This window comes from Alligator sinensis, unplaced genomic scaffold (assembly GCF_000455745.1).
Source record: "Alligator sinensis unplaced genomic scaffold, ASM45574v1 scaffold954_1, whole genome shotgun sequence".
NCBI lineage: Eukaryota > Metazoa > Chordata > Crocodylia > Alligatoridae > Alligator > Alligator sinensis.
Window position 1 is genome coordinate 947,266 of NW_005842228.1, and position 12,794 is coordinate 960,059.

At 45.6% G+C, this 12,794-nt stretch overlaps 1 protein-coding gene across 2 annotated transcripts in view; it reads left to right on the forward strand.

The window, feature by feature from the left end:
* PSMA4 (proteasome subunit alpha 4) overlaps positions 1–12,794 on the forward strand; it is a 13,288-nt gene extending 494 nt beyond the window's left edge. The window contains exons 2-8 of one of the 2 annotated variants that reach the window (XM_006027219.3): positions 905–947; positions 2,294–2,456; positions 8,055–8,132; positions 9,866–9,954; positions 11,375–11,505; positions 11,748–11,871; positions 12,380–12,794. In XM_006027219.3, the coding sequence (XP_006027281.1) occupies positions 905–947; positions 2,294–2,456; positions 8,055–8,132; positions 9,866–9,954; positions 11,375–11,505; positions 11,748–11,871; positions 12,380–12,534 (783 nt within the window). In that variant the 3' untranslated portion in view covers positions 12,535–12,794. The remainder of the gene's footprint in view (positions 1–904; positions 948–2,293; positions 2,457–8,054; positions 8,133–9,865; positions 9,955–11,374; positions 11,506–11,747; positions 11,872–12,379) is intronic. The other variant, XM_025208406.1, reaches the window with a different exon arrangement.

Consider the following 12,794-nt stretch of genomic DNA (forward strand, 5'->3'; position numbering starts at 1 on the left):
CAGGCCCATGGGGCTTCCCTCCCATGCCGTATGAGTGCAGGGGCTGCATGTGCGTGGCGGGGAGTGCCGGCGATAGAGACTGCCCAGTGGAGGCTGCGCCCTGACGGCATGAGTGCCCCCGCCTGCTGCTGCCGCACCCTAAAGGGAGTGTGGGGGGGGTCCCATATCTCCCCACCTTCCCTCGCACTTCACAAATGCCACACACCCACACCCTGCCCTCACAACTGTCCACATATACACAACCCCCCAACGTACCCTATTGCCCCCCACACAGCCACAACCCTCACAACCCCCCTACCGCACACGCACATCCCCAACCACCCCCCACAATATACAAGACTACAAATATGTGCGGTCACTTCTATATACAGTATGCAAACAAATCATAACCAAAATATTTTTTGTAATGAAATTAAAATATGTTATAGTAGGTGTTGGACTTTTAGTGTATGATTTGGTTTTTTTTCTGGTTCTAAGGTGGCAACCCCCTCCCAAAAGGAGTATGGTGGGTGGGGGAGCAATGGGAGGGACTTCCAGTGACAAAGGTCAGGGGTTAGGGGGTGAGACTTCTGGTCCCAAGGTGGCGATCAGGGGGCAGGGCAGCTGTCAGGGGCCAGGGCTATCCATGTGGCCCTCAACAGCTCACCAAAACTCATTAAGTGGCCTTCTGCCTGAAATAGTTGTCCACCCCTGCATTGAATACTTGCTCCTTGACCACCAATGAAAGGTTCTAATGGCAACAAAATTGCCTGCTGTGCTTGCTTGCTGTCTCTTGTAAATAAGAGAGTGGGGTCACTGGATGGCTTCTGCATGTGATTGAAAAGATGACTAGTGTAAAATTTCTTCTTGTGGCAATAGAACAGAAAAAGTAAGTCGTTTTTGCTTTGTTTTTTTCTTTAAACAGTCTCGAAGATATGATTCCAGAACTACTATATTTTCTCCAGAAGGTATTTTTTGTGAATGGGAATGAATCACTGGACCCTTCACCTTTTTCTGAAAATTAAATAGCAGCTAAACTTGTGAAAAGCTGTCATGTTGGATGTTTACACTTTGTCTGATATGTCAAATATTACTTAAATCTGGTTTTCACATTAGGAATAACACCCAAAACTGTGTGGTCAAAGTGGAGCACTACTTTCAATTTTTTGATTTAAGAACAGAGGCATTAAAGATCCTTTGCTTGATTGTGATTGGTTGTTTGCAGTATTTGAAACCTTCCCAGCAAAACCATGAGAATTTCCATACAAGAATAGACTCAAAGTTCTGTCCAAATATTAGCCTATTTGGTTTTGTCAACACTGACCAGTGCTGAACACAGTGGAGGACTTGGGGGGGGGCCTATGGTGAATTTTAGCGTGGCTGTAGCCTACCCCATAGCCCCCCTCCCAGCGCTGCCCACCCCGAGCACAGCCCCGGCCCAGTACCCCCATCAGGAAGAGGTTGGTGCAGGCCCCAGCCCCGAGCCTGCAGCGGACAGCCTGTCCTCGCCCCATGCTCAAATCTGGGGGACACGTGTCCCTTTGTGGCATTTCCCCAGGGGTGTGCACAAAGGTGGGGAGCCCCCTTTGCCCCCTGGATGAGCTGCCTGCAGCACAATCTCACGCCCCACCCTGCCCTAGCTGGGCAATGCCTGCCCTGGTCCCATTCTCTCCCTCACTGTGGGGGCCTCAAGCTGCCACATTCCTTCCCTCCCCCATGCCCCTTCCCTCCAGCCGACTTACCGGCCAGATGCTGCTCTCTAAGCTGCTGGACTACATATCAGCAATTGGATCAGTATTGGCCAATATGGTATTGGCCAAAAAAGTTTTTATCGGTGCACCCCTACTACATAGTATAGTAATTGCTGCTTTTTAGGGCTTGTTTATTAGAGTGGGAGAGGCCTAATGTAAAATAAACTAGGCATTGAAGCCTGGTAGTAGTTATGGACTGAGTAAAGGCCAAGTCGCTCTCTTAGTGTGAGTTTATCCGTTCTTGACAGTTTAATTGTACCCCTTGTTTTCTAGTCACTGTTTTCTGTTTGGAAGCTCTGCTTCCTTCAACTGTTCATACCAGCTTATTTTGTCAGATGCTGCTTTTGAAAGCGTGTGCTTTCTCTGATTTAGTTAGTCTATAAGGCACTAATCCGCCTTACCTTCAGCTACCAGTAGCAGCCATAGGACTTGTTCCTAGGATGGGGTGATCACCATTTAGCTTTTAGTAACCATTGGTTGAGCATGCTTGGTAGTCCAGTTTGATGTTACCAGGACTGGTCAAAGATAAGGGCTGAATTTACTAACTGAAACTCTTTTTCTAGGTCGCTTATATCAGGTTGAATATGCTATGGAAGCAATTGGACATGCAGGCACCTGTCTGGGAATTCTAGCAAATAATGGTGTATTGCTTGCTGCAGAGAGGCGCAACATCCACAAACTTCTTGATGAAGTCTTCTTTTCGGAGAAGATATACAAGCTTAATGAGTAAGTTGAGATGCTGATGAATCTTTCTCTGCTTTTATCAGTAATAATGTATTTGATTATCTTTCTCTTTAGCAATCATTATTGAAACTAAATCTTTGAGAGATTTTAAGTTAATCTTTTATGCTCTTAGCCAGTGAGATTATTTTGTTAGCTGTAACTAGTAGTTTTGCTTAAAAAGGAAACTTCAGATCAGGATTACAACAGCCCTTGCCTTTAATGTAAGGGTTATTCCACCTGGGAAATAAAATGTAGAAATGTTTCTTTTCACTGAGAGTTGGTATTTGCACATACAAGTTGCTATTGACTGTGTCAACCTTAAAGCCAGACACTGTGTACCTTATTAAATACCATGGAAAAAGCAAATGCTCAGGCAAAATCACTTGAACGGAAAATTGGTGTGCAGAGTAGTGCCCTCTGATTCTTTTGCTTCTCAAATTACCAGATTGCTTTTCAAATATATTTTACTCTTTTGCTGGTTTCCCCTTTCATTGATGGTAACTGTTGCATATATTGTCTTCTATTTCCATTATTTCATTTCTGTTCTGTTTTTAATACTCAACCATTTTACACATTTCTGCAATAACATTGCATCTGAACAAAACAAAAAACAGTTTTTTTGCCTTTTATGTAGACTGAATCCTGTATGTGTTTAAATGTTTTCCCCATTGATACAAACATAATGTGCCTTGGATTTCTTTGACATAACTATAGTAGAAATTGTGTGTTCACTTGTCAACTTCTACTAATTCCCTAGGACAGGGGTGGGCAATATATTGCCAGCTGATTAGATCTGACCCATGGGTGGGCCCTGACCAGTTTAATTGCTGTGTCTGCTGTGTTTGGCATGAAGTTGAGCCCCATGCACACTTGCCCGGGATAGCGTGCTGTACTTCTACCCTTGCCTGCTGGAGGGGCCCTGGCCCTAACGCCAGCCCCGGCTAGTGTGCGCAGCTTCTGGGTGGATCTGCTGCTGCTGCAGCCCTGGTGAACTTCTTTGCTCCCCCTGCCTCGAGCAGCTTCTCCTCCTGTCCCTGCTGCAGCTCTGGGCAGCATGTAGGGAGGTTAAGTGGTGGTGTTGCTGGGACTGGCGGGGAGGGGGAAAGAGATGACTCTTCCTGCAGCTTGCTGCCCTCCAGCCAGCTGTGAAGCTTTTTGAATAGTTAGATGCAAAAGGTATATGCAGGAGAAGGGAAGAACCCGATGCATGGCAGCACGATGGAGGCAGGTGGGATGGGAGTGGCAGTAGCAGTAGGAGTGAGCTGCAGCTCAGCCATGCGGGCATGGGATAGAGGCCAAGGGAGCAGTCAGCACCAAACTTGGCTCTTCCCCTCCCCTCTCCTAGGAAGCAGCCAGGCTTCCCTTGTTGCCTGCCAGCTGCAGCTGCTTTCCTGCCCCTTTGCAGTGCGCTAGTGCTAATTTTTTTTTCTTTTCCCTTTCCCCCCTCCCCAACCTGCAGATGGGTTGGGCTCAGCCAAGTTAAAGAATGAATGGGGAGAAGGCTGGTTGGCTCCTGCCCCAGTGCATAGGGCTCCAGCTCCTGGCCACCTTCCACCCATTCCACCTGCCTGGCATGATCACCGATACCTGCAGGCGGCCAAGTGGGTGGAAGGTGGCCCCTTCAGGAACCCAGCCACACCCTACCATACCCACACACACAACCCCCCCCCCAACTCCCCCCACACCCTACCATACCGCCACACACTCACATCCCAACCACACACCCCAGCACACGCACACATTCACACACCGCACTTTGCCCCACATACCTGCCACACCCTCCACATACACCTCTCTACCCCCTACACACACTATGCTAGAATAAGACTTCATTTTCAGCTATTATGCAGTTGCCTTTGTATATACTACAAAAGCACATAAATCAGGACAAAAAGATTTTTTAAAATAAAATTGAAATATGTTACAGTAGATGTTTGATTTTTAGTAAATGATTTGGGTTTTTACCTATACTTTGTTAAAATGATTTCTTCTGAAGTATTTTGTGTATGGCCCTTGATTCAGTTGATTTGGTGCCATTCTCAGGGCGTTTTGATGCTCCTGAAAGCTCCACTGATTAGTTGAGGGTGATGGGGCAGGTTGCTAGAGTCACAACCCCTCACTACCTGATAAGTTATGCCTGGCAGAACTTCTGGGGCCTCGGGGACAGGCCATGCACCATGAGGGTGGGCCTTGTGGAGGGGCAGCATTTCTCAGTCAAGGGGTGGACCTTCGGATGTCGGGGACCATGTGATAAGGGTAGGGGGTTCTGGAACCAACATGGTGGTAATTGGGGCAAGGTTTGGTGGCAGGTGGATGGGTCTTATATCGTGGACCATGTGACAGGGTGGGACTTCCAGTTCCAAGATCGCAACCCTGTAGAGGGACCCAGCCCGAGCGGCCACACTGGGGTGGAGCCCATATGTTGTGCGCTCAACGGATGTCTCATTCCCCTATTTTCATATCTTGCCCGCCACAACTTGGTGTAACCAAGCAGCCCAGTGTCAGCATACATTGGCTGAGCTCGGAGGTCTTAATCAGGTTCTACAGTCAGTGGCGCCTGGCCTGCATTAGAAAATGAATAAACTAATATAACTTAAATAATGATATTTGTTCCTGCTTCAGGCCTTGCCTTGGCCCAGCTGCATATCTCGTCCATGTTCCTTCAGGCGGTCGGGGCTCTTGAGGGTTTGCCCTTGCTATGAGCCCAATCCAAGTGGGCTGGTCTGTCCTGAGTCAAGTCCTTCGGGTAATCTGGGGCCATGGGCATTACAAACCTCTGTGGAGCTGCTACAGATACCTGCCCTCGAGCAGTTGAGTGGCAGTCAGAGTTCTGTAGGGAGAGCCAGTGTTGCACTGGTCCTTGATCCCAGGTCCTTGGCTCTGGTGGAGGGATGTGATGTGGGTCAGTGCCTACGCTGGTGTTCCTCCTCTTCCAGGGCTACTGTCTTATGTAGGGAGTTCTGGATTGGTCTGGGCTAATCCAGATCCCTGCCTGCCTCCATGTGTCCTGCTGCCATTGCCACCAGATGTTGAGAGCCCCAGAGGGGCTTATCAGCCTCCGCCCCTGCAACTTCTGGGCCCTAGCTAACACTGTCTTAGCTGGCCGCCTGCCCTGTTCTCAGGCTGGAGCCCGGGTTCCGACTCTCACCCTGGCCTGGGGGGTTGGCCTGTGGAGGGAACAACGGTGTGGTGGAGCGCACTGTCAGCCCATGGGCTCACCACTTTTCCGTGGGACTGATCAGGAGTCCACTGCACGTGGAGCATGCTGCCAGTTGTCACCCTGGTGAGTACAGGGCTCGGCCAGGTCCCTGCTACACTCCCTTCTTCCAGAAAGAGTACTTCATGGGGATGGATGTCAAAAGGTCAGGGATTAGGGGCGGGACTACTGATCTCAGAATGGTGACAATGGGTGGGGCACTCATTAAGGGCCCGGGCCTAGGAGTTTAACAAGGGGTGTATCCTTGTGGCCTTTGACAGCTCATCAAAACTTGTTAAGTGTCCCTCCAGTCGAAATAATTGCCAGCCTTGCTCTAGGAGCTATATCTATTGCTAGTAGTTATCAGAAACTATTTCTTGCCCTCAACGTGGGGCTCAGTAATTTGAGTTCATCTCAGTTGCCTTGATGCATGTGGAATATAAGAGACTCTTTATCCTCCCTTCCACTTCCTTTGATCTTTGGGGCAGCCAAGGGCTGGTTATGGGGCCATATCCAGTAGGTAGTTTCCTGTGGTCAAAGGCGTAATTAGGGCTGTGTGAAATTTTGGCAGTCGTTTCGTTTCAGAGGTGTTTCGGCGCCCGAAACATGGAATCCAAATCGAAATGGAAGGCTCCAAAACAGCTCCAAATTGAATTCAGAAGGCTCCAAAACTTTTCAAAAGTGTTTTGGGAAGTTTCAGAGCCAGGCTTGCAGGGAAACAAAAACTAAGAGGGAGGTGGAAACGAACTGCTTTGATATTGACATCTAGCTCCTGGTTCGATTTCCCCCAGCTTTCTGATCATTTCCCCAGCTCTTCCCAGGGGGCACAGGCCCCTGATCTGTGCTGGGGGTTTAATCAGGCTGCCACTGCAGGCTGGGGCCAGCGGCAGCTGCTTGGCGTAAACTGTGCCGAGTACCAGAAAGACTATGGTGCTGCTGCAACCCGGCAGACAGATCTGGGGGCATAGAACCAGGGGCTGGGCAATCCCTACTGCGCGACCTGGTTCCACAGGGAGCAGAGATCTGTGCTGGGGTCTGCTTGCCGCTGCTGCCTGCCCCATGCAGCCCCATGTCACCGGGACACCGTGGGGTGGGCAGTGGTGATGAGGAGACCCCCGGTGCAGATCTTTGCTCCTTGCGGAGTTGAGTCGTGCGGCAGAGACCAGGGTTGCTTGCGGCTCTGTGCTGCTTCCCTGCCCCGCGACCCAGCGTGACGGGGATCAGAGATTCGCACAGGGGCCTCCCTGCCTGCACAAAGGGCAGTGGCCCTCCCCTGGATGAGCTGCCCATGGTCCTGTCCTGCTCCCTGCTGGGGCCCTGCAGCCCCAAGCCCTGCCCAGCTGGGTAAGGCTGCGCAAAGCTTGCAGCCTGTTTGAAACAGATTCATAGATGTTAGGGTTGGAAGGGACCCCAATAGATCATCGAGTCTGACCCCCTGCATAGGCAGGAAAGAGGGCTGGGTCTAGATGACCCCAGCTAGATGCCTATCTAACCTCCTCTTGAAGACCCCCAGGGTAGGGGAGAGCACCACCTCCCTTGGGAGCCCGTTCCAGACCTTGGGAGCCCGTTCCAGAAGATTCGGCGAAAATGAAACAGGACAGTGATCTGAAACACCAAAATGAATCGCCGTCCTCCGAAATGGCTGAATCCGAAACTGAAGTGAAACACAGCCGTTTTGCGGAGCCCTAGAAATTAGCTGTATCTCCTCATACTACTCCCCTTTCCCCCCTTAAATGCACTGTCTGGCTTATTTTTCTTGTCTCTTCTGCTTTGAGCAGTTGATGTCTTGCAGACATCTCAAATTCAGCACGAGTAAGTTAATTAAGCTAAAACCTCTTCGAACTATCAAGGACATGTGGCACATTCTGCTAAAAATAAAAGTACTACTCTCATCTGAAACAGTTATTTCTCTCAAAATGTTATTCCGGTGACAATCAGACAATTTGTTAGTTGAACAAGCACCTACATATCAATAAGAAATTTCCATTCATATACAATTTTTAGGTATTTTATTGGGCATCCCATTGTTTGAGCTGATTAAAAGGCTCTAGCAAAACACTAATTATGGCCTGCAAAGTAGTAGTGTGCATATCTAATGGCTCCTTTAGAGATCTCTTATTGATATTTAGAATTTAATAATCTTGCATTAATCTACATGTTTGTATAAACCCGTACAGTGTGTAAAGTCCGTCATCTCAATATTACTGATCTGCCTATACAGTACTTGTAACATACATACATCAGATAAAGTGCTGTGGCTAGAGCTTGTGAACATTTAAAATCTTTCCAAGTGTGGCTTTGATAAACAATATGCAAATATGTTGCTTCTCCTTGAAGTACTGCATGAAGGTATAACTTGCTCTGGCAAAAATAAGAACTCAGTATACTTATATATTGTATTTCAGGGATATGGCTTGCAGTGTTGCAGGAATAACTTCAGATGCAAATGTTCTAACAAATGAACTGAGACTGATTGCACAAAGGTATGTCTTTGTAGTTTTACTTAAAAACTTCAGAGTAACTCAGACTTCAGTATAAATTACTTAACAAGGGAAGAGCTATTCTTTTTCACTGTGTGTATTTACTAATGTAAAAAGTATGTTCTTTAACTTCTGCCCTTGATTAAAGTTTTGTATACAGTTCTCATTTTTGTGTTTTGTAGTTATTAATTACCTCATATTAAAACATTTTAGGATATGTTTACCTACTCCATAAATATACATTTTTTTCAGTTTTGGAGGATTTGACAAATCAAACTAAGGAAGCAGAAAACTGTTTGTGCCTTTTTGAATCTTAGAATAGCGGGGTTGGAAGGGACCTTATGAGGTCATCTAGTCCAACCCTCTTGCTCAAGCTGCAGTTGTCCTTAACTAAACCATCCCAGTCAAGAGCAGGTTAGACGTGCTTTAAAATATACAAGGATGGAGATGACACATATCCCCTTTGGAATATCTTTACACCTTACAATGGTGGGAGATTAGAGAAATACCTAAAGAACATATGTCGCAATAAATAAGGAGAATACTGTCATACAAAGTCTTCTAATATAGTTGTGGCTTGTTCTAAAAAAATACTTTTTTTCCATTTTATGATCCCTTTGTGAAGTATGAAGTCGTTATATATAAAACTAGCCAATTGCCCGTCATGAATGATGGAGTGTTTCAGGGAATGTTTACATGCCCCCCACTACCTCCTGCTCACCCTTCGGAGCTGGCCATGTAAACAGTCCTGCTGCCGCCACCTCCTCTTCCAACTTTCGGCATGGCAGCTCCCTGCCTGGCTCTGCCTCCTCTCTGGAGCAACAGGGCTTCCCCCCGCTTCCCATCCTCTCTCCTCCCTGCTCCCCTGCCTTCCTCCCTCCCTGCCAGCTGTTGTTGGGGCCGGGCGGTGGGGCACTGTCACCATGACCTCCGTCCCCACTTCCCTCCCTCCCTTCCTTCCCTGCTGTCCGGCCCCAAGAACAGCTGCCACCATGACCCCCACCTTTATCTACTCCGCGCCCACCTGGGCTCTGTGCAGCCTTCTCTCCCCACCGCCTCCCCCTCCTTGCTGGCTGTTGTCAGGGCCCCCTTCCCGTTCCCCTTCCTCCCTGCCAGCTGTTTCAGGGGGTGTTGGGGATGGGCAGTGGGGGTGCTGCCACCGTGACCTTTCCCCCTCATTCTCAGGCAGGGAGGTGGGGAGAAGCCCTGCTGCTCAGGTGGCCAGGGCATGTTTGCCGCTGCCGCAAAGTTGGGCCCTTGCAGCCAATCACTGCCTGCCCTTTTGGTGGTACATGTGCAATTGGCCAAAAGCATTACAGACAGACGGACTAAGCCCTTTATTATAATGGATGTTAAGCCATATTTGTACATGTACCCCTAACTTCTGCTGTGTATGCGTTGATGACATGGAAGGATCAGGTTTATTATTCAATAATTAATTTAATCACATTCATTTTAGTAAAGCATACTTTAACATGGTGAGAAGAATGTCTGTAAGTAAGAATTTGTGGTAAAAATTCTAAATGTAGAGGCATGCTTAGTTTTAACTATTATTTTTGTAATATTTTAAGACCCCTCATTCCTCCTTAGGTAATTAATTGTCCATCCCCTTGTAATAACCCTTCTTTTACTTGGGTAGCTATCATTGGTCTCAGCAAAACATTTTATTTTTAAGAATAGAGAATTTATATTTTAATAAAAAACATTATTAACTATATCTTTCTTGTTAACAATAGGTATTTGTTGCAATATCAAGAACCAATTCCTTGTGAGCAGTTGGTAACAGCCTTGTGTGACATTAAGCAAGCTTATACACAGTTTGGAGGTAATGCCTGGAACTTTTTAGAGGCCCCTAAATGTCTTGGGAATAATTTTTATAGGGTCATTTACAATGCTTAAGTCATGTACTTGCCCTATAAACTTCTAAAGCAGCAAATGATACCTGAGAAAATGATTTGCAAGGATTAATTAACTTCTGTATGACAGAAGTAGTACAGTAATAGTAAAGGACAGATCTTAAGGTTGCTAGTATTGATATAGAGAGGTGGTTAGGCATGTTAGTCTGAAGTAAGGAAGGGTGACACCTTAGAGACTAACTAGTATCAACCTACTTCATTAGGTGCTGTGCTTTGAAGCTGTGCTACACTATGAAATCATCTGATGAAATAAGTTGTTGCCTACAAAAGTCCGTGCCTCTAAACTCATTATGTCTGTAAGGTGCCATCCTGCCCTACCCTCTAACGTAGATACAAGCATTCAGTCACTGCTCAGAAGTTAGTGGCTGAAATGTAGGACCTTGTAAATAGGGTTCCTTAAACTTTCTGGGAGTTAACCTCACCCATAGCACAAGAGGAAGATTGTTTTAGGTCTGTAGTGATCAACCCATCCAGCCCCATAAGCCAGATGAGTTGCACTGGGCTCATGCATGGGGTCGATCTGCAACCGGATAGTGCCCATGTATTTAATCAAGCCGCTGACCAACCCTGGGTGTGGTGCCATGTCTTCTGGCCTGTGGGGCTCCTGATAGGCTTAAAAGGGCAGCTCCACACCCTGGGCAGCTGCAGCAAATGAGACAATGCCAGCTGCCACCCTGCCAATGGCAATCAACTGCTGTTGCAACAATAGGTATTTTTGCACTCTTGGCCTTTCCTCAGCTTCCCTCTCCCCCCTGCTCCCTCAGCACCCACCTCAGTTATGCCACTGCAGCTTTGTACAGGTCCATACATTTAGCAGCTGGGGAGCACTGGCATTGTTAATTTGCCATGGGTCCCAGAGAGTGTTTCCTAATGCGAGAATTGTGGTGTTTTCACCTATGCTGGTAATCACTGTTTTAAATGCCAGAATCCCTAATCCAATAAATGTCCTAGCATCCAGTATATTTGTAGTGAAGATATATGGCCCGTCAAAGTACATGTCTTCTGAAACTTCTAAGATAGAAATTTCAGGATGTTTCCTAAAGGTTTGATTTTTTTTTTTAAATACTGAGCTGGTTTCTGGTCATGGAATTGAATTTCTGGTCGGGTTAAAGTGAAGTAAGTCTCCAGCTTATTTTTTTTCCTTACATCTTGGAAGAAACAAAGGAAGGATTTGCAGTGGAGCTTATCTAACGTAGCAGAAGTGCATAGATAGCTGTATGAAATCCTAGCTCACATAAGAGGATTTAACAGTTTTCTTTGATATTTTAATGTCACCCATGATAATTCTTGTTACTAAATTTGGTGTGTTAATACCCTTGTTTTTAACAGGAAAACGTCCTTTTGGTGTTTCATTGCTATACATTGGCTGGGATAAGCATTATGGATTTCAGCTTTATCAGAGTGATCCTAGTGGAAATTATGGAGGGTGGAAAGCCACATGTATTGGGAATAACAGTGCAGTAAGTTATTTTGCTTTATTTTATTAAGGAAGACATAAATGTAAATCAATGACTTGACCAGTTTATGTATTTAATAGTTAATAGATTTGATGGGCTGTGCCAGTTACACAGATGTTGCTACTACAAAGCAAACATAATTGCTGTAAAACATTTCATGTAGTAATACTGTCATTAATATTTTCTGACATCTGACAGGAAAAAAAGCTTTTTTATAGTAGTTGTTTATATACATTGTTTTACAGGCAGCAGTGTCAATGTTAAAGCAAGACTACAAAGAAGGGGAAATGACTTTGAAGTCTGCACTTGCTTTAGCCGTGAAGGTCCTAAACAAAACCATGGATGTTAGTAAACTCTCTGCAGAGAAAGGTAAACAATGTTGCTTTTCCATATCTCTAGTTCAGCTTGAAATAATTTATTTTGCTGAGAAATCCTAAATGCTTTCTGTGAAAAGACTAGCAAACTGGTTGTGGGGAAAAAAACAATTTTCTTGAGTCACAGATAAGGGTGGTGGATTCTTAGCAAATCAGCTATTAAATTGCTTCATGATTTCAATGGACAGTGGCAGGTTTTGAGGATGCAGCAATGACTTTTAAGCTTATAGACGAGCATTAGAGTATTTTGTCATATGAGAGCAATCTTACTGACTTTCCCTAGATGTGTTCACTGAAGTTAATAGGATTCTGGCCATAGGCAGAGATGTTCAAAGGAGCTGAATTCAGTACCCTTGGCTGTCAGAGCTTTTTGCTTGGCTCCCTCTGACTCCTTTTGACAGTTCTAACTAGTAATGGTAACTTTGGCTGTTGCTTTTTTCTAAAACTATCTAATGCAGTTATAAAAATGCAGGTGTCAACCATATGCTTTCTCTCTGTTTCAGTTGAAATTGCAACATTGACAAGAGAGAATGGAAAGACAGTTATAAGGGTTCTAAAGCAAAAAGAGGTGGAACAGTTGATAAAACAGCATGAGGAGGAAGAAGCAAAAGCTGAACGTGAAAAGAAGGAAAAGGAGCAAAAAGAAAAAGATAAATAGAATATGTAATTGGTCATTTTGTAGATCACCTGGGACCTGTTTCAGTAACAGATCATTTGTCTTTCCAGTGTGTGGATACCTGCAAAAACTGATGCAGTGGAGGAGTTGGGCTTTTTCCTGTTTTTGTTTTGCAGATGCTTACTGTCATACAAATCACCATGTCCATGATTTGCCATTTCTTACATTGAATTATTTCAGTTCTGCAACTTCTCTTTATTTCTTATGCTTATTTTTATTACAATAAAATTTTAAAAGTTTAA